General features: G+C 43.2%; 2 protein-coding genes across 3 annotated transcripts; both read left to right on the forward strand.

The window, feature by feature from the left end:
- The first annotated feature begins 406 nt into the window (after positions 1-406).
- Positions 407-12,628, forward strand: gjb9b (gap junction protein beta 9b). The gene is made up of 4 exons (XM_079522295.1): positions 407-521; positions 6,428-6,515; positions 10,343-10,833; positions 12,060-12,628. The coding sequence occupies exons 3-4, from the start codon at positions 10,444-10,446 to the stop codon at positions 12,489-12,491; spliced, it is 822 nt and encodes a 273-aa protein (XP_079378421.1). The 5' UTR covers positions 407-521; positions 6,428-6,515; positions 10,343-10,443; the 3' UTR covers positions 12,492-12,628.
- Positions 12,629-13,540: 912 nt separating this feature from the next.
- Positions 13,541-21,290, forward strand: pef1 (penta-EF-hand domain containing 1). Of its 2 annotated transcripts, XR_013791688.1 has the most exons (6): positions 13,541-13,786; positions 14,874-15,126; positions 16,960-17,115; positions 18,889-19,032; positions 19,487-19,917; positions 19,976-21,290. XR_013791688.1 is itself a non-coding variant. In XM_079522267.1 (5 exons), exons 1-5 carry the CDS (start codon positions 13,760-13,762, stop codon positions 19,714-19,716), a joined length of 810 nt encoding a protein of 269 aa, XP_079378393.1. In that variant the 5' UTR covers positions 13,541-13,759; the 3' UTR covers positions 19,717-21,290. The 2 variants fall into 2 exon arrangements, 1 of the variants encoding a protein (XP_079378393.1); XM_079522267.1 differs by having other exon boundaries at positions 19,487-21,290.
- The last annotated feature ends 346 nt before the right edge of the window (positions 21,291-21,636 follow it).

Here is a 21,636-nt window from a genome sequence, read left to right on the forward strand (position 1 = left end):
GTCCCCGTATGGGGAGTAGGGAGTAGGGAACAACCCTAGCAATTCGAACGCAGCCCTACAGATTTTGTCCAAACAGCACGCAAATCGGTACACGTGCTCTCCATAGTCATGTGATCAAGACGGGTTTGTTTGATTTCTCATAATCCACCTTCATTGCCTACGATTGGATTCTAAACTTTTCAGGAGTAGCCCGCTTTGACTTTGTACCCGTTTTGTACAAATCGCCACAACTACTCCTCCGATTTCGGTGAAACTGTGCATGCATATTCCCACTAGGCTGAGGAAGAAATGCCACTTGACAGTTTTCAAATCAGCCTCATGGTGGTGCTACAACAGGCCAAGCTGTGTCTCACACACACACACACACACACACACACACACACACAAAACATGATTATATTACTCCTAAACATTTTGCCAAACATCACACACACTCCTATCCTCCTGGTGGAGACCTGTGCCCAGAAGGGCACTTTTTCTAGTTTTCATTGTTGTGAACAAGATTGTAGTTCCAAGAGAAAGTGAGTATGAGTATTAACCACTTACTTATTTATTCACCTGTGATATTCATTATATGTTCTCTTCCCATTTTGTGAATGAAGACTTATTTTGTAACTTAATTAATCACAATGTTTTTGTTCATTGAGGTTTGGCCTACGAGGGAAATGTGGCTTTTTACTGTGTTTCCTTGATTTTAAACTAGTCGTGTAGTATGTTACATAAATTTGTAAACGTTTCAAAATAATACTGCATGTGTTTAGCTTGCGGCCCTTGGACTTTTGGAGTTTTGCTAAGTTGTGTAGCCCTGAATTAGCCGATATAATCAGATAGGATTGTTACAGAGAAAACACCACTTGACTGCAGAAACATGCACAAAAATGTGCATCTTTTTTTACTCCCCATTTGAGGATCATTAAGAGTCACTTGTGTTGTCTCTACATTTTGCCAGCTTCTTGGTTTAATGTTAAGTCTGTCTTATCTGGTTATGGAGGAGCGCCGCCCTAACACATCTTGCTTCTTTCATTTGACACATACACAACACTAACCAAATGAAGATCCCCTGGGATTGAAACAATTGTGTTTTCAGCACTATAGGGAGTCTCTTATCATCACCAGCCATGTTCAATGGGCCAATGTAAGGCTTAACTGGTCCACAAGGAATTGTCCCTGTGCTCCAGATGGCAAGTTACTACCGAGTTCACATGATTGCACAACTCATGCATTTATCTGGGTAAACAATATGCAGAGGCTTATACACAAACAATGACCCGATGCTGAAACTGTGAGATGACACTGCTCCTGTGGTTAGGCTGTTGAATATGCATCATGCATGCATTATGGGATTTTTTTAATAAACCAAACTTACTTTTCGGTTGATCAGCGTGGGTTAGGACAGCGTGGGTTTGAAAATATCTGAAAGATATTAAAATATGCCTATACTGGCATTACACAACATTTGGCAGACACAGACAGAGACACAATAATAGTCTCCCCCTTGCCTTCAGCCTGGCAGAGATAAGAACGTTTTTATTTATTTTTATTGTATTAATTTATCTCATGCTGTACATGTTACAACTAGGCGTACAAATTGCAATGCAATTGCAAACTAGAGTAACAGTAAAGTGGCTTGGTAATTTTAAAATGAATGAACGTCTAGTAGAATGTTATGTCTAAGCATATTGGCATGCACAAAACAGCATAAATTAATTAATGAATTAATGGAATGAAATTGTCTTTCCACTTGCTGCTTTCATGATTATTGATGTGTGTGGGGTTTTATTGTCTCTTAATGTCCTGACACTTTGATACACAGATCAAGTAACTGTCCAATGCACTGGAGTAAGTTGTAAGCGGGGGGGGGGGGGGGGATGAGAGAGAGAGAGAGAGCTCAAAAGACGAAGAGATAGAGGGAGAAGTGACAGATCGCCAACTACTAGAAAGCAAAAGATTGAGACAGGGGTAAATGGTGCATTTAATTTATATAGCGCCTTTATCCAAGGCGCTTTACATAGATTGTGCATTACATTCACCCATTCACACACCAATGGCAGCAGAAACCATGCAAGGCACCAACCAGCACATCAGGAGCAATTAGGGGTTCAATGTCTTGCTCAAGGACACTTTGACACCAACTCTGGGGGAGCCCGGGTTCAAGCTGGCAACCTTGCGGTTACCATCCAGCCACTCTACCCCTGAGCCACCGCCGCCCCAGGGGAACACAGAGATGGGGCGAGACACACACATGGTGACAGTATAGATATTTGACAAAGACATGGACAGGGAGAGAGACAGACCGAGTGAGACTAAACAACTGAGTCATGGTAGGAGTCGGAGGACACACAGGCAAACTTATTGAACTTAATGCTATAACATGTCATTATTGAGCCAATGTACATTACCATATCATGTAGGCTACACGTTAAATCATACCCAAGGACATTGACTTTAAGCAATGTTTATTCTGTTAATTCTCCATGCAGATACCCAGCCAATCCCCCCAATCCCTCCCCCTTGTGCCTGTCTGTTTGCTGTTTTGTTCCATTTTGACTGACTTGTTCAGCTAAGACTCAAGTTGTTTCAAGCAATGCATCTCCTGGACGCCTACCAGTTTCTGCGGATTAACTCAAGTTTGCTTTCAGTTTTTCATCAAGCTTGTTATTCTCAGAATCCCTTTATTGTGAAGTGTGAGGTTCATAGAAGGAGCTGTTTAGCATCTGGTGCTTGCTTTGACAACAAAACAATTAAGCCTTATTTTATGCCTAATCGTATGACTGTGTTGCACTGCATATAGACCTATTGACCAATTATGCCCAAAAGAATTGCCACAAGTCAACAGGGTGAAGGTCCATACTAGTTCTCACATTACTGTAGTAGGACATTGCAGGACATCCATTCAAACAGCAGACTGCGACTTGAGCTGCTGAATATGGACAACAGAACAGTAATCTTGTGGAATCAGATTACAAGAAACTGCTTAATCTATGTCAATTGCAATGTTAAAAGGTGAAATAGTAATAGTAATAGTGAAGTAAATGTGTCAGAAATAGTCACTATTCATGTTATATATAGTGCAAACCATAGTGGGTATATACAACTGTACAATGCACACAATTTCCCAAATCAAGATATTGCCTTTTTAGGCTCTAATGGCAGAATAACTGCAGTGTTTTCCATTTACTTCCACCATTTCCTTTCTCACTGATGATGTGGCTGCTTTATTCTGGTAACAGAGATGAGATTTGCTGATTCTCTGTCCACTCAACATTTATCCCCTCTCTCCCAACCACCAGAGGGGGGAAAGTGTATTGAACAAAACGATGGAACATGAGCACCCTCTCATGGACAGCACACTGCATAGCAGTCACAATGATATTTCTCCTGTGCCACAGTCCCCCATGACAATGTTTGGGAGTAATGTTATTTGTAAAAGTCCATTGTAGAACAAACAAAATTAGATGTTTTTTTTGTTTATTGTTTTCCATTTACTCAATGCTGCAACAAAAGGAGACATTGTGCAGCGATGTTGAATGATGGGCATTGGGCAAGAGATTTCCTTTGTCCCGTGAGGGGGCCCGAGAGGTTGTTTAAAGGACCACTTCACCACTTTTCAACCTATCTTCATATAATAGGTCCTCACTAATAATCATGATAAAATGGCACGATTTTTTTCTACTCAGTCTGTGTCTCATAGGAGGGCTGTGGGCAGTTTAGAAACCGTCTTCCAGTGACATCATCATTAGGCAGATTTGTTTTTAAACAAGATTTTTTTACAAAAATGTTTAGATTTTCATTGTCGTGAGAACGATGGCTTCCATTTTCGCATTGCAACTTTTCAGGACTAGAAAGCCTGCAGTTTCTATTAGCTTGTATTCCCCATCGATGATGTCACTGGAAGACGGTTTCTGAACTGCCCACAGCCCTCCTATGAGACACAGACCGATTAGAAACAAAATGCGCCATTTTTTCATGATTATTAGTGAGGACCTATTATATGAAGATAGGTTGAAAAGTGGTGAAGTGGTCCTTTAATATCTGAACACCCTAACTGAACCTAACCTGACTGTTGTAATCTAAGTACGGGACCCTCGTCTGGGTTGACAGACGAGGGTAGTGTGTGCAGGCTGGGTGGTGTGTGACAATCCTGTTGAAGTATTACTTTGGTACGGCGACTGCGGCGGCGGCCGGCGGGTACCCGGGAGAACAAATTAACGAGACACGAGACAGTATCACGCTAAGGTTCACAAAGTTTATTACACAAACATGAAACATATATAGTGCTGGATCATAATGACGTAACAATAAGATATGAGACAGAAGAACGTGCCTACTGCAGCAAGGCTGACCTTGCTGTCGCCTAGATGTCTCTCGTAGCCTATCTATAAAGAATGCTACAGTACCGGCAGTACACAATACATATCAAGTACACTGTATCTCAAGTTCAAGTACATAGACTAAGATGTACTGTGCATGGGCTAATATCACAACACTGACTACGCCAGATGGGGCAGTATTGAGTTCACAAGTTGACAATACGCTCCTTAAAAATAGATGCCTCATCTGCCGCTGCAGTTCATTGGAGCCATGTGTCTCCAGCGTAGGCGGAAGTCAAGCGGAAGTGTGGAAGGCACGCTGCGTCGCTGCCACTCAAGTAACTACTGGCCAATCACAGCACGTCTTTTCTGGGACTTCCGGGAATCAATTCAATCCAAGGGAGCTATATTGGCATGAGAAAACAAACGTGTCTCTGATTGGCCTACCGAACGTTTCGTTCTGTGAAGCTTGGCAAGCTTCCGCTCATTCCGCTATACTTCACAAGGATTCTCGGGAAAGCTTGCCTACTCTCGAGAAGCACACGCCCCAGAGCCGAAAGAGGTGTCTACCTTTTTATGTCGAAACAATCAGTGGCAGCTGGCAATTGTATTTCCTAGAGCCTTAAAATGTGTGTGTGTGTGTGTGTGTGTGTGTGTGTGTGTGTGTGTGTGTGTGTGTGTGTGTGTGTGTGTGTGTGTGTGTGTGTGTGTGTGTGTGCGTGCGCGTGTGCGTGTGCATGTGCATGTGCATGTGCATGCGCGCATGTGCGCGCGTGTGTGCGTGCGTACGTGCGTACGTGTGTGCGTGCGTATCCAGCACGCACTTGCTTTTATGAGTTCATTGGGGTGTGCCTGTGTGGGTTGGTGCTTCAAATTGTTGTTGTTGTAAGCACTACTGTACATCACTGTATCTCCACGGAAACTGCTAAAGAAAACACTTAGGTGGGTTAGGCTCATCTCATCTCGTCTCTGGCTCATTCCTCCCACCTGAGGAATGTGTTAGGGTTTTGCCACAGAAGACAACTGCTGTGAAGGATTAACACACTGATCCCGATTCAGTGCGGTGGACTTCCATTAAACACAGGCAACAGATCTTTTTAAATGCCGGGAATGCAATTAGTGTGTGTGTGTGTGTGTGTGTGTGTGTGTGTGTGTGTGTGTGTGTGTGTGTGTGTGTGTGTGTGTGTGTGTGTGTGTGTGTGTGTGTGTGTGTGTGTGTGTGTGTGTGTGTGTGTGTGTGTGTGTGTGTGTGAACATTTCCTTTGAAGTCATTTTCATGTAATAATTATATTAACAAAACCACTGTCTAGACATGGCATAGTATATACTATTAAGTCCCTTATCTGTTGCCATACTCATCGGCCGCCAGTGTTAGATCAGTGTCATATTTACATTCTACTTGCATGTGCGTGCATGCGTGCGTACGTGTGTGCAGTTTTGCTGAAAAATGTGCACACTTGCTTGTTTCTTGTTATACCTCCCATCTATAATGGCTTGAGCAAACAATTGCTGGCCCATGACACATAACTAGCTGATGAAGCAAATATGTTGTAAGTGGGATGTAAAGGTTAAACACACAGACAGACCCATAGGGGTCCATTTGTCACATTCTCACAGTAACTTAGGATGTTACTGGCTGCACCCATAGAGGCTGCACCTGAAACCAAAATGGAACCATGTGTTCATGTGGGCCCTCCGCCTTCCTATACTGAATTCAAATGTGCTGATTTGCATCAATTTCACACTCATACCTGTCCTTTTACATGCAAACCTACTGTGCGCCGATCTATCATGAGCATTGAAGTCAGTTCCTTACTTCCTGCGCCTGCCTGCCTACCTACCTGAGTTTTGTCTGCTTATACTTGTCTTTCTGACTGTGTCCATCTGTTTGCTTGACCGACTATATCCATTTCCCCCTGTCTCTCTCTCTTATCTCTCTTGCATCTCTCCCAGATGCCTCAAGGCAGGCTTGGTCTTGTCCAAAGGAAGGTTGCTAAACAGGTCCAGAATAGAACCATAGATATGTGTGTAGTCTATGCTCCACCCCTAGTCCCACTCAAACATCTGTAGATAGCTGCACCCTACAACCACACCCCCTCTCCCTTCCCTCAATCCAGGTGAAGTCAGTCTCTCCAGGAAACAAGACAGAAAATCTCACCTCTCTTTCAGTTCCTGAGGACACATCTATACTCTGCTCTGTCCACGGTAAGGCACTATGTAGTTATTGTCCTGAATATAAGACTATGTTTTTGGCATTCAATGTTCTTTTTCCACAAATTAGTCTTGAAAATTGGGGGTCGTCTTATAATCAGAATCGTCTTATATTCGGCGAAATACGGGTAATTGAATATGATTTCTAAATGTTTCCCCAAATAACTAATTTCAAGTATAGGACTACAGGTGAAGAAAATAAAGGATCTGTGGGAAAAGGGAATCCGAAAGGACTTGAGTAATAGTAGCTGGTTGTAGGGGACTTGTTCACATGTCAAGGAGCAGAGAGCTGAGCACATGGAGCAAAGAGAAGCAAAGACAGATTATGTAACTGGTGGTAATATCAGCAAAACATGTCATACAGTATATATTTGCTTGGACTCGATGCTCCCTTTTGACGGATGTATTTTATATTTTCTATATGGCAGCCACATGAGAGCAAATGCCACAAAAAGGAATATATGTAGGCTACCAATGAAATTAGATATAGTACTAAAGATTACTGGGGGAAGGTTCATTTGTTGCTGAGATGTTGGAGGGCAAACTGACACATAAAGACACCAGGCTTAGTGGTTACTGAGGTATGTAAGCTAGTTCAACCTGTAGAGCCAGTCACAGTCACGGATCTATCACACTGTCAACTGAGCTGACCTGATACAGCAGTGAGATGAAAGACCTTTATGAACTATGATGTTTTCAAGCAGTGATCCTAGTAGTGTGTAATGGTAATTAATAATTGATGACATCTATTGACGTTGCATTTAGACTGATTTATATTATTGGCTTCAGATAGGCCATAGGGATAGGTTATAAGAAATACATGATGACAAAGATTACACATTTTTGTTCGTACATCATGGATTCAACCATTGTGCTTTCTTTTGTTTGTGTGAAAAGATTGCTTTTTTCTTGTTCTTTTATAACTCAACGATAGCTGATCCATTCTGAACTCATAGGTCTAAGCATTTCAAATCGAAAGCAAGGATATGGCTTCACATCTCAGCTGCATAAACCATAAAGCACTGGTAAGGAACAGCAAAGGCCCGAGGATATATGCATCGAGATGCACAATAAGATCGATACCACTGATCGCGCTATCCAGTTAGATGACATGAACTGTGGGTGACATTTTATGTTCTGCGTTGTGTCACTTGAGTGTGTTCAGCAAATAAAACACCTTTCTTTACAAATGCTGTAAGAATTCTAGAGTGCGACTGACTCATTTGACAGGCATGTCCACAGTAACACTGACATGTTGAAGAAGAAAATCTGAATCCAAGTTCCCAGGGCTGGTCTGTGACAAAGATTCGGCCCGGACTGGCCCACCACAACCAGCGTGCAGATACTCTTCTGAAATTTTGGGTCGAGGCCCATACAAATACTTGAAATACAAGCCCTTAACACCACCACATTTACAGTAGAACATAAATGATACACAACCAACAGACAACTAATTTAACATTTGGCCCAGACCGGCCCACCAGAGGGTCGGCCCACCGGGCATATGCCTGCATGGTATGTCCTGTGGCCAGTCCACCCCTGAGTGCCCTACATTATAGTGCAGATGGACTTGAAATGGAGAGCTTGTACTCAGAGAGAGTCTATTCATCATAACATCGTGATTGAAAACATGAGTTGAGTGTGGTTCAGTGCCGTTTTCTTGGAATCGTAACAGCAGAATCATGTGTTCAAAACCACTGTGTTTTAGGCGTCTCCTCTTTTTTTTTTACTTTAAATTTTTTGCAACCCATCTTTTACCCAGTGTCAATTATCTAATGTAATCCTTGCTGCTACACTTCCTCTGCCAACCTGGGCGGGGGGGGGGGGGCAGCGGACTGACCTCATGCTTCCTTCTATGCATGAGGAGTCCAAGCTGCTTCTTTTCACCTGACAGGGGGGAGTTTCCCGGGCCGGACATAGCACGTGGAAGGAACGCGTTATTCCGACCAGTTCCTTTCCCCTCCATCAGGCGCCCCGGCTGGCCAGGGGGAGGTATAATTTAGAGACCAGGATTACTGCATGTTGTGAGGGTACCTACCCTATAGAGCGTCGCAGTCCCGCCCCTACCATGGCCCATGAAATGAATCCCAATGCATTTTTCCCATAGACATTTCAAAAAGTATTTATTTAAAGACGGTTACGCCGCGGACAAAGCCAACTCGAGTCGTGACAACTCATGACAACACAAACAATATTTTGGACCCAACAAACAATTACAAAGAAGAAAAACAACAAAAAAAGGGATGTAACCTGCCGTTTTTTTTCTTCTTTCTAATTATTTGTTCGGCCCAAAGAAATGTGTTTGTTGTCATGATTTGTCATGACTCGAGTTGGCTTTGTCCGCGGCGTAAATGTCTTTAAATAAATACTTTCTGAAATGTCTATGAGGAAAATGAACGGAGAATCATTTCCTGGGCCATGGGACTGCGACGCTCTATAGGGACACGGGGAGAACATGCAAACTCCACACAGAAAGGCCCTTTCGCCAACCCCACCTCGGGTATGGGCACTGATGACGCGGAGGAGAGAGCATGCCCCCAGCGCCCACAGCGTCCCCAGCGGGAATCGAACCCAGGACCTTCTAGTTTTGAGGCGACAGCACTACCGACTGTGCCAAGGGTGCCACCGTGCCCCCAACTGGAATTAACTTTTAACCAGGCTTTTTAACCCCTTTAGACCTGAGGCAGATTCTAAAAATGCCTTCTAAATCCTAACAGTTTTTAGGTGACAGATTTAGGCACACATGTATGTGCACATGCACACATAAACATTCATCCATCCAGAGAGGTTAACTTCCCTCAGAAAGAGAGAGCTGTTAAACAAGTAATAGGCTACAGACAGAAACAGAAACAACAAATGAGAAAGCATGCATGTGATAAAAAAAAGAAACATTGGAGTTTTTAAACATGTGTTAAAAAAACAGACTATGCAAATATTTGGGCTGATATCCCCTTTCTCTCCATCTCAGCACAGAACCGCCACAAATCTTTCAACAATCAAATGATATTCTTCACACTTTGTTTTAATGAACAAAGTATGCAATTGCTATTCAAGTTTATTCGGATGATGCAGGCCGTCTGCCCGACCCCCTTCCGTTCAAATGACCATAGTGGCGGATTGCCTACTGAAAAGGTAGTATTGGGCAATGATTCATTGATGGGTAACGAGTCGGTATTGAAAAGGTAGCGCTGCATAAATACTAATCAGCAAAAGCCCGAAGGGAGAAAGTGGAGAGTATGTTTAAATGATGAATGGCTGCTGCGCATTCCCACAGGCAATCTTCGTCTCAAGGATAAAAGTGGCTCTTTATAGTTTTGTTTGTTTATTTGTTTGTTTTGTTTCCCAGAGGAAAATTACTACGACTTTCATTGATTCTACCTATTATAATGGCCCCTGAAATTGGATGTGTCCTCTTCAAAAAGATAAAATGTGTGTGTGTGTGTGTGTGTGTGTGTGTGCGTGCGTGCGTGCGTGCGTGCGTGCGTGCGTGCGTGCGACACAAAAGACACAAAATACTTCTTTCTTTTCACACTTTTCTGTGAAAAGAAAATATGATAAACTCCAAGAATAGAACAGATATTCACTTTGAGACCGCATTAATTAAACTTCTGATTATATTTATGCGTACAGACTACAGTATGTGCACATGCATGAGTGTGACCATATCTACAGTACCATAGATATACATGTAATAGAATACACAGAATAGCAGCATTTTATATCGATACTGAAACATCATGCTACTTACATGAAATGTTACTCTACCTCATTTACGCTCAGCCTAACATCATTTATCTGTTGTTGTTTTTCTTCACTGGCAGATCACCGGCCACCATCTATCCCCACCTGCCCCCCCCTGTCCCAGGATTGACCTGCCCCCTCTGTGTTCTCCCCAACCTCCCCCCTCCCCCAAGCAGCAGCGATGAACTGGTCTGCACTTGAGGCCCTGATCAGCGGGGTCAACAAGTACTCCACCGTGTTCGGCCGCGTCTGGCTCTCCATGGTCTTCGTCTTCCGCGTCATGGTGTTTGTGGTGGCCGCCCAGCGGGTGTGGGGCGACGAGAGCAAGGACTTTGTCTGCAACACGGCGCAACCGGGCTGCACCACTGTCTGCTACGATAGCATCTTCCCCATCTCCCACATCCGCCTGTGGGCCTTGCAGCTCATCTTTGTCACCTGCCCCTCGCTGATGGTGGTGGGGCACGTCAAGTATCGCGAGAAGAAGGACATGCAGTACACCGCGACGCACGACGGTACTCACATGTATGCCAACCCCGGAAAGAAACGGGGAGGGCTGTGGTGGACATACATGGTGAGTCATCTGTATACAACATAGACATTTCATATCAAATCGGTCCATCTGTCCACCAATTTGGTATCAAACTAATTTCTAAAATGTAATGTGTGGATTGCCATGAAACGCTTGCTTGCTCCCCAACGGGTTTCCCGTACTGATTTTGATGAACTAATGGTCTTTGCTCTAACAACACTCTCATGCCAAAATGTCCAATTGAACACACAATATTTCGACATCTAATGAACCCTAACTATTTGACCTTTCCTCTAGTGCCAGCCACACCCCATCCAACATTCCCGGTTGTGGTTGGTTGTAAAAGAGCAGTCATAAGACGAGGGGTCCTCGTAACACTCTAATCCAGTGGTTTTCAACCGTTTTCATATGAAGGTCCATTATTTATTTTTGAGCCACCGACCACCATTTGATGACATTTAGCCTCTCAGACCCATATTTTGTTATTGTTGGTTACGATTTTGATTACGATTCCATGCTGTATTTATTGATGTGGTACCATAGGAGAGATAACAGGCAAAATAACAATTGTTCTACAATCTCTAATGGGCTATACACACGCCATTTTGGAAAGAACTTGGGCCCCTTCCCTACTTCCTTCACAGGTGTTACCGGCCAATGATACTAATGAAGGCTCTGTTCCATTCTGGTCAGGGTGCTGCTATTGTGTGTGTTGGGCTATTGGCTCACGTACTGGAAACACTCTGCTACACCAGAGGGTCTCAAAGTGTCCTTGAATGGGTTCTACTTCTAAATGGCCCTGTACGGGTGTGTATTCTGTGTAACTCTGTGTAGAAATGTGTACACTCCCAGAGTTATGGGGGTCCTTAAAATTAAAAAGTTTGAGAACCACTGCACACTAAACGGAACACAGCCTTAATTAGTATCAACAGTAAACACCTGTGAAGGAAGTAGGGAAAGTGGCCCAGAATATCCCATTGTGTAGACTTCGTAATGCAATTTAACTCTTGAGAGTGTAAAATAAAAGCAAATGGATCCATTTGGTTTAATTTTACGCTCTCAAGAGTTAAAGATCAAGGGTCCATTTGGTTACCAACTCTCCATCATTTACCTGGGAACCATGCACCAAGGACCACTGGTGGTCCCCGGACTGCTCTAATCCCTTGACCATTGAAAGATTGTCATGGCATACAGCTTCACACTTTATAAGTTGCTCTGAAGAAAGAATGTCTGATAAATGTCTAAATTGTACATTGCACTCACCACAGGTGAGTTTGATCTTCAAGGCAAGCTTCGACGCCGGCTTCCTCTACATCCTGCACGAGATCTATAAGGGTTTTGACATGCCCCGCCTGTCCAAGTGCTCCCTGGAGCCCTGCCCCAACACGGTGGACTGCTACATCTCCCGTCCCACGGAGAAGAGGATCTTCACCATCTTCATGGTGGTGTCGTCCTGTATCTGCATTCTCATGTGCGTCTGCGAGATGATCTACCTCATCATCACACGCATCCAGAAGCTGATCAGGAAGAAGAAGGAGGCACACAGGAAGCTGTTCGCAGAGACCCACGAGATGAGGCCCTTGGCCCGGCCCAGGCCCGAGTTCATGTCAAAGTCGTCGGTCCGAGTGGACCCCACCAATACAGCCTCCATCCAGAACCTCAGCAACGTCAAGACAGAGGCAGGACCCTCTAAACTATAAAATGCCACTGTGTTTTTTTCTTTTTCTTTTGTGAGCTTTCAGAAGACTTTCTTTTTGAAGAAAGACAGAATATGTTGAAATGTCTTGTGAAAATTGTCCTAGTTTGTCTATGTAGATAGCCCTACCCAATAAGACTGGAAGAGAGAGGGGGGGGGGTCATAGGGGGGGGGGGGGGGGGGGGATATATATACATTTTCTCGTCATAATTACTATTTCATTATCCATTGTTATTGTTTCATTTCATTTTCATTGTTTCGTGCCATTGTATTTTGTGAAGAACAAAATTGTACATAGAAGGAAGTATGGAATCGCATAGAATGAACATGTACCACATGTTGAATGTCATTTTTCTTGTCTTTAAAATAAATTATAACTAGAGCACCGACACACACACACACACACACACACACACACACACACACACACACACACACACACACACACACACACACACACACACACACACACACACACACACACACACACAATAGCACTTTTAAAAAAGTACTTTGCTGTACAGATATTCCCAACAGGTTAAACTGAAGTAACATTCCATGTGGTGGAATGTTTGTAATTTTGATTGTATTGTATTTTGTCTATAGGCCTACATATATTTATTTATTACTGTGACTCATAAAGCTATTTATCTCTGAAAATGACACGACGTAGTCCTTCTTTCCTTAAACTTCAACATTCTATGTAATCTGGTTTGCTTTAATTTAAATAATAAGTGAAGCTTATGTGTTCTCGTCTGATCCACTCTGGCAAACAGAACTATCAAAACTTAAATATTTGTTCAGTCCGGAGTCAATGCGAGGACATCAATTTTGATCAGAGCAAGAGAATGTGTGAATGAGAATGAGAGAGGATGAATGGCCCTGGGTCCGGGAGATAAAGAGACTGGGTGAGGGTGGGGTTGAATTGAAATAGAATTGGGGGAGAGAGAGAGAGACAGAGACACAGAGAGAGAGAGACACAGAGAGAGAGAGAGAGAGAGAGAGAGAGAGAGAGAGAGAGAGCAGCATTGTTCTGTATAATTAGCAGAGGAGGCAAATAGGCGTGTTGACTTTGCGGGTCCATTTGGTTTCGGGTCTTTACCCAGGCAGTGACTCACTTTGTACATCATATCTTTTCCATGTCGTCATGCGGTCCGGGGCGGGGCTTGTGGGTGCGGCTTTTGACGGACACGTGAATGCACCAAACAGGCGGAGCTCCAGTCCAGCCTCGGCGATTACGGATGCGTCGTCGTTGTAGGAAGTAAATAAAAAATGAGCTTTCATTACGGTCACGGTCAGGTAATAACTGCATTTCGTCTCTTTATTACTATGATAATTGTTTAATTACTGCTCGGACTGCTAGGGGAATGACTGATTTAATGTTTGCGGGGGGGGGAAAGGGATATTTCTCTTTAGACATTTGGACTGTAGTGTAAAGAAAAGTTGTGTTATTGACGACAGCTATTTGGAAACGAAGGCATGGTAGCTATTACATGATTATTATCATAGCACATATTTCAAACATCTATGATCTTATTTATTATTGTACTCATGGCCAGCTCGTGTTGCACATGTCCAACTATAACGCTATACCTAATTGTAGCTAAAATGTAGCTACAATATCTTCTCTTAACATTTAACAAAAAGTATACCGGTAGCTACACAAAAGATAGATTTATTTCGAAATAAGTTAGCTATCAGTATCCTACACTTACAAGTGGCTAGCGCTACTGTACATCAAAGCTAAATGTGGTCGGCCATGTGGCTGAGGACATCTTATGACATTGAAGTGATTTGTTGAATAAAAGGTACAAATGGATGGATATGGAGAATCTCTGTGATTTGGACAAAATGGCAGTTAGTGAATAGTGATAGACAAAGTGGCATATAGTCAGTGGCCGTGCAGCAAAACGTATGTTGACGTGCAGGCAGCTGAAAATGTAGTGAGTCAAGCTTATGGTGAAATCTAAGATTCTAACATTCTTGTAGGAGACGGAGGGAGACCCGTACACTGCCACTTGCTGGTTCAAGAGCTTTATTTTATATAGTCAAAGTGCAACGTTTTGGTCTTGCCCGGGTCACTGTGGAAGTGTTCTCTTCAAAAGTAGATCATTCTGAAATTAAATGTTACGATTCCCAGTACTTACAGCTAGCTATGTTAACTCAAACAGTACTGAACTAACAGTGTTCACTGTTCAGTAAGTCACAACTAGCCAGTAGGCCTATTATACACTTGATTGATTAGGTCACTTTATTAATCCTTCCTAAAAACAGCAACAAACACCTTGACCAGTTAGTACCACATATAGTTACTACTATTACTTAGAATACAGTCTGTATTGTCTCATCATAGTGACTCAATGAACTTTGCTCCCTCTCACTGCAGGCCTATCCAGGGGGGTCCAACCCTCCATCCGCCGCTCCATACAGTGGTGGAGGTGGTCCATATGGACATCCCCAATCTGCCCCATACGGAGGTGCTGCAGGAGCAAACGGAGGGCATTATGCTGGGTACGGTGCCCCACGACAAGGGGGACCATATGGGCATGGAGCAGGTGCCCCTAGTGCCCCTAGTGCACCTTATGCTGGTTATGGTGGACAGCATCACCAGGGACCCTATGGACACCAGGCTCCTACAGGTAACTAGTGCACAGGATTAAGTTGCGCCACTTATGTGGATGTAAAACCAGCTGTAAGCCTTTCTTTGTGTGTATATGACTATCATTCTCAGTCTCATATACATATATATATATCATATATATACATTCAATGACATTGGGGTGCCCAGTCAGAGGTCTAAGGTGCCCACTGTACCTACAGTATATATCCTATACGAGCAACCCCTGTGGCATTCCATCCTGCATTGTCTACACTGTAGTTTTTACGTGCATCTGCTGCTGGTCAAAATATTCTCCCTATAGTCCATTTTAAGCCACTGCGTTGCCACGGTTTAGTTTGTGTCTGTGAACGCATCATCGGCTGTGCAAAGCCAACAACAAAACGTGCCCCCCCCCCCTAGTGGTACTAGTACCACAGGTTGAGAATCACTGGTCTACAGGATGTTTAGAGAAAACCTGACGTATCGAGACACGGTCAATAAATATGATTACAAGTTGAAGCCACGTCGACCAGCACCACCACTCCTCACGCAAAGGCTCTCATTCTCTCCTGCCTCGCTGTTTTGGTTGGATGATGGATAGTTAGTGACTCAGGCTCTCGCTCCATGGCTCACAGACTCATGTAGAGAGACAGTGCTCAGTTTGTGCCCCTCAGCAGGATTACACTGCTGGAGCGATGACTCGGGTAATAGTGTGTGTGTGTGTGTGTGTGTGTGTGTGTGTGTGTGTGTGTGTGTGTGTGTGTGTGTGTGTGTGTGTGTGTGTGTGTGTGTGTGTGTGTGTGTGTGTGTGTGTGTGTGTGTGTGTGTGTGTGTGTGTGTGTGTGTGTGTGTGTGTGTGTGTGTGTGTGTGTGTGTGTGCGTGTGCTCGCGCATCATGGGTGACACAGCTTACTAAAGTGCATGTGTGCAGGGCCATATATATACATGTGTATTTCTAATGCAAGAGATTTGTGTGTTGATGCTGAGTCGAGTCACAGAAGCAAGCCTTTATCAGTCACAGCAGCACCTAACAGGGCCAGGCCTTCCAGTGACACTTATCCCTTGCTCCCTCTTCGTTTTTCTGACCGTCAGCCAACTCACCCCACCCCCACCCTCCTCGCTTCATTTCGCACTTGGCCTTCCGGCACTCTCCTCTGACCTTAATTCAGCGTAGAGCCCGCCCGATATAGAATAATATTTATTATTATTTATTTGCTCAGAGGTCATTTCTCCATTATTGTTTGACAACATCATGATAATATCTCCCTCCCTCACAAGATATACAGGCCCTGCAACAGGGATGTATAACTAGGGCACCAGTATAACTGGTGCAGATTCCTGTCAATCTCTAGCATAATTCTCCTGGATGAATTGTATATTATAAAGTAAAATATGGAATGTGTTTTTCAGTTTAAACGTTTGGATTCAATTCCTATTGACTACGCCTTCCTGTAATCAGCCATTATTTCTAGCTTTGTGTTATGTGCTTGTATTATCTTCACTTTGCATAAACTGTAAACTGTTTCCTCAACAAATCTTTGGCAACTGCTCTCTGCACTCTTGATTATGTGGTTTTTGGTTTTGTTGATTTATTTATTTTGACAAATGCTACATTTCTTGTGATCATCATCTTGAGAAACTGTCAGTTTCAGCTGTCGGTAATATTAGATTGATCATTTTGCAAACAAACTAGATAGACACACATGACACATAAACTTCATGCCCTTTTATTGTTTGTTCTCCCTGCATTATAACATTAGACCTAACGAGGTCCTAAACAAGGTTTTTCTTTAAACAATAGGTTGCTTGTAGAACCTCACACCCACCTTTGTCTCCATCCCTAACCAAAGTCTCCATCCTTGACCCACTGTAGGTAACATCCCCCCGGGTGTCAACCCAGAGGCCTACCAGTGGTTCCAGACTGTGGATACAGACCACAGTGGCTTCATCACCCTGAGGGAGCTGAAACAGGCACTGGTTAACTCCAACTGGTCGGCATTCAACGATGAGACCTGCGTTATGATGATCAGTGAGTGAAACGTAGTGGCGTTTACCGAAAAATAAACGCATAAAAGCCACTGAGGTGCTGCAACAGGAGTGTCCATAATAAAATAACATTACATGTGGTAATTGTAGTGAAATAATAGTTTGTTGCTTATAGTCTTGCAGTCCAGCAACATGAGGTGGTTAACTTCCAGTACCAAACTCTAGCATTATTTTTGTCATTTCAATCACAGACACTTATCCATCCGTAGCCGCCACAGTCAAAAACTAGCATACCGCTGGTTGTCTCCACCAGGCCGAAGGCATGGGGAGAGAGTATGTTTTGCACTCCGTCCGTGTGTGTGTGTGTCCGTCCGTGTGTCCGTCCGTGTGTGTGTGTGGCCTTCCGTCCGTCCGTTACCAGCTAATCTCCGGCACCGTTAACCCGGTCGATGCCAAACTTTGCACACACACTCCCTGGATGCCAACGATGAACCTCTGCCCCGCATTTTCCAGAACGGCCTGTTATAGCGCCACCATGAGGCAGCTTTTCACATTGTTTACCTAAAACTGCACCGATCTGTGTGAAACGTTGCATGCACACTCCCTAGAGGCCAAGGACAAACCTTTGACCTGCATTTTCCACATCTGCCTTTTATAGCGCCACCAGGAGGCCGAATTTTGTAAAACACAGATTCTGTCCAAAAATCGCAAAAATCGTTACACAGTATCTCTATGGTCATGTGCTCAAGTCGGATCTGTCCCATATTTCATATTCCATCCTAATTGGCTATAATTGGCTTTCACAGTTTGCAAGATTGCCCCGTTTTGAACAAAAGCCTCAAATCATGAACGCAGCATGCAATTTACGTCAAATCTTTCACACATTTTCTTACTAGGCTGAGGAATATATCCCACCCTTTTCACATTGGCCTGTTATAGCGCCACCAACAGGTTGATTTTTGCAAAACACATTTTTGGAACAAAATGCCTCAAATCATCCAATTGCCATCAAAGGCAAACATATTACTTATTTATATTACTCCTAAACATTTTGCCAAACATCTCACACAGTCCTATCCTCCTGGTGGAGACCTGTGCCCAGAAGGGCACTTTTTCTAGTTCGTTATGTTCCTGTGGTGGAATTGGGAAACAGGGTGAGACAATGCAGGAGTTCAACAATGTATTTTGAGTCACAGCTCGGTCGAAAGGGCAAAGGGGAAACCACTCAAACGAAGGTGTCATCGATGTTGTCATCGATCAAGGACAGGAAGTAAAGGTCTCCACACACCGGGTGCGAATCGGATGCGAATTCGGATTTTTAGCGGCGTTTCTCCATCGGTTTTCCGAAAAACGCGACCGGTGTGCAACCACCTTAAGACATCAAATTGTTAACTGCACAGAAATACATGAGATTATCAGGGGGCATCAGAGACTTGCATGGATAGAAAGAAACCTTTTCAGTGTTTGAATGACGAATCAATGACTCCAACAGTGCCACCTCTTTGTCTGCATGTCCCTGCATTGCATTCTGCAATGATACCATTATGATAAGGAAGAACATGTGACTACTGAATCACCTTGTGATTAAGCATACAGAGAACAGATAACCTTCAACGCTGAATAACCGGTCCCTCGAAGCCTGAACAAACTATTATTAATATTTAAACCTTTTAAAGATGTAACTAATCATGTTGTAACTTGTTAGTATAAAAAGGTGTCATTTGCCATTACATGTTTTGAACACTAGCAGGGGGGAGGGGAGGGACTGTCAAAAGCTTTATGTGGCTGAATGCGTGCGTTTTCTTAATCTTAACAGACATGTTTGACAAGACGCGGTCGGGGCGCATGGACCTGTTTGGATTCTCAGCCCTGTGGGGCTTCATGCAGCAGTGGAGAGTTCTGTTCCAGCAGTATGACAGAGACCGCTCTGGCACTATCAGCGGCACAGAACTGCACCAAGGTACCTGCGTGTGTTTGTGTGTGCTTGTGGGAATGTTTGAACATAATATATGCACACATCCATTAATGCATGCATGTTGCAAATGCCAGTATGTTTGTGTGAGCCTCAAAAGCACAGAACAGCAATGGCATCATATTTCTATAAATTACCATGTTTATCCCATTCTGGGCGGGAACCCCTTTTGGTGTTCTAACCCTTCTGGGCGGGAACCCCTCTTGGCGTTCTGTACAGTATGTACAGTATTCAAAAATTACAATATATATATATATAAATATTCTGCTATATAAGTATTTGAAGTATTTCAGAAAACTTAGGTCAGGATTTAGAAGGCGTTTTTAGAATCGGCATCAGCCCAAAATGGGTTATACTTATACCCACTAACCTATTTTACGGCGTTTACGTCTGTGGTTGTCATTGTTTTCAGCCCTCTCACTGTATTGTTTTCTCCCCTCAGCCCTCTCCCAGATGGGATACAACTTAAGTCCCCAGTTCACTGAGACCTTGGTGGGCCGCTTCGGTGTGCGCGGTGGGCGTCCGGGCATACAGCTGGATCGATTCATCCAGGTGTGCACACAGCTCCAGAGCATGACCGAGGCTTTCAGGGAGAAGGACACGGGCATGACTGGCAATGTCCGCATGAGCTATGAGGATTTCCTCTGTAGCGCAGTGTCCAGGCTCATGTGAGCCCTGGTGTATTATCCAGCTGCACTGGGTGGACAGTATAACTGAAATGTTCATGACTCATGTGTCATACAGATCTCCCTTGTGGCTCCCACAAGGACCCCCAGCTGTTTATTATAGTACCAGTGCACATTGTTTCAGGGATCAACAGATCCTGTCTATACCCAGGACAACATGAAGTTGCTTCAAATTCAATATGAACTAGTCATCAAGGAGGGCAGCTGGATGGCATGAGTTTCATTGTGGGTCAGTATTACTAGAGCCAAAAGGGTGATTGGACTGGCATTATATGTAGATCATACTATTAATGATCTACATGCACATAAGTGCACTTCTCAAGACTGACAGATTAAAATAATTACCAATCTTATCTCTCTATCCAGGTGGTCTAGCCTCGAGTTACAGTCAAGAGTGGCTACTACTATACATTGTCTTAACTATTAAGATGACTGTATCAGTGCAATAATCAATACTGATATGATTATATGATTAAGCTAGTGTTAATCAAGATGAATATCTTGTACTTTAAACCACCATCAATTATTTTAAGAAACAATTGGCACAGTAACTTCGAAAGATAACATACATGGATGTTCTTGAATGGAAGAAGAGCATGCAGAGACCAGTACCAGGCCTCTTTCTTTAATACTCATGCCATCCTGAAACCTCTGCACAATTTTAGTAGTAGTATCTTTACATTATACAATATCTGTATCAGTGCAAAGACTTGGAAGATGAAGAAACTGGGATGTTTAATTATTTTCTAAAGTTGTTTTATTTCCTAAAGTAGTTCCATTTAATTGCAATTGATTGACTGTGCGTTGTTGTGTCGCAAACCTGCTCACATACAGCCTTATTTCCATGTGCCATTGAAGCCTCCATTATGTTACCGGTGCTCAGTACTTCTATGAGGTATTTCCATTGCATAGGTGCACCCTATATTAAGGTGCACAGCTTGTGATTTAGCAGTATGAAGTTCTAGCACCAGCTCAACTTTGATTCTGCATATGTGGCAGATTCTGCCAATGCTTTTCAATGTATTTGATGTATTACCATGTTTTGTTCTTGCTTATTGTAAATCGCTCTGGATTAAGAGCGTCTGCTATAAATGCCAAAATTGTAGATTCATGTAGTTATAATGGGAATTGGGTTTGTTGCCATTCGCGAATTTGCGCATAAAACAACAACGCTCCGTCTCCCATTGAAAAGCATCGGTAATATCTGCTGCATAGGCAGAATTAAAGTTTGGTGTGACCACACCCTAACTGTGGTGTCCCACCACTCCACTTGGTGAGAATTTTATCACGTATTTCAAATCGGCACCTAATTAATTCTATGCCCATATTTATTATAATGACTTTTCTCAACTGGACCAGTATGAAAAAGTGGCATATAGACATTTTGTCTAAAGAACCAAAGAGCCAGTTTACCCATTTCATTCCAGTGACATGGGATCTTCCATAACTATGGGGCCAATATTTTGCCTATATTTAGCAGTTAATGCACTTTAATGCATTTTGAAAATGTTGACAAGATATGTATTTGTGCCAGAACCTAATAAATGCTTTTATATCACATTTAAGATGTCTGTCATTTAAAAAAAATCACACCCGTGTGAACTGAGTGGTGTAAGGTCTTATATAGACTGATCAGCTGTGGTCTGACGTAATGAAATCACACCCGGGTGAACTGGGTGACCGTAGCAACCATGCTCATTTTTTGAGCACAGACAGACAGACAGACACGTAAACTAACAAAGCCAGTCGTAGGAGTGGTTTACACCACTCAAAAAGGTTTCATCAAATATTCCTACAACAAACCCATATCACTTGTCCACCAATCCAGAGATGCTTGCATGATATTTAGTTATGTTCTATTTATAAATGCGTTTGAAAGGTATACCCTAAAATATAAATGGCTTAA

The sequence above is a fragment of the Electrona antarctica genome (genome assembly GCF_951216825.1).
Source record: "Electrona antarctica genome assembly, chromosome: 15".
In the NCBI taxonomy this organism is placed as follows: domain Eukaryota; kingdom Metazoa; phylum Chordata; class Actinopteri; order Myctophiformes; family Myctophidae; genus Electrona; species Electrona antarctica.

Excerpts from the sequence above, each read along its gene's own strand:
- gjb9b (XM_079522295.1), top strand. The coding sequence starts at position 10,444 with ATGAACTGGTCTGCACTTGAGGCCCTGATCAGCGGGGTCAACAAGTAC. Across the intron at positions 10,834-12,059 it reads GGCTGTGGTGGACATACATG|GTGAGTTTGATCTTCAAGGC; the intron begins GTGAGTCATCTG and ends CACTCACCACAG.
- pef1 (XM_079522267.1), top strand. The coding sequence starts at position 13,760 with ATGAGCTTTCATTACGGTCACGGTCAG. Across the intron at positions 13,787-14,873 it reads TTCATTACGGTCACGGTCAG|GCCTATCCAGGGGGGTCCAA; the intron begins GTAATAACTGCA and ends CTCTCACTGCAG. Across the intron at positions 19,033-19,486 it reads CGGCACAGAACTGCACCAAG|CCCTCTCCCAGATGGGATAC; the intron begins GTACCTGCGTGT and ends TTCTCCCCTCAG.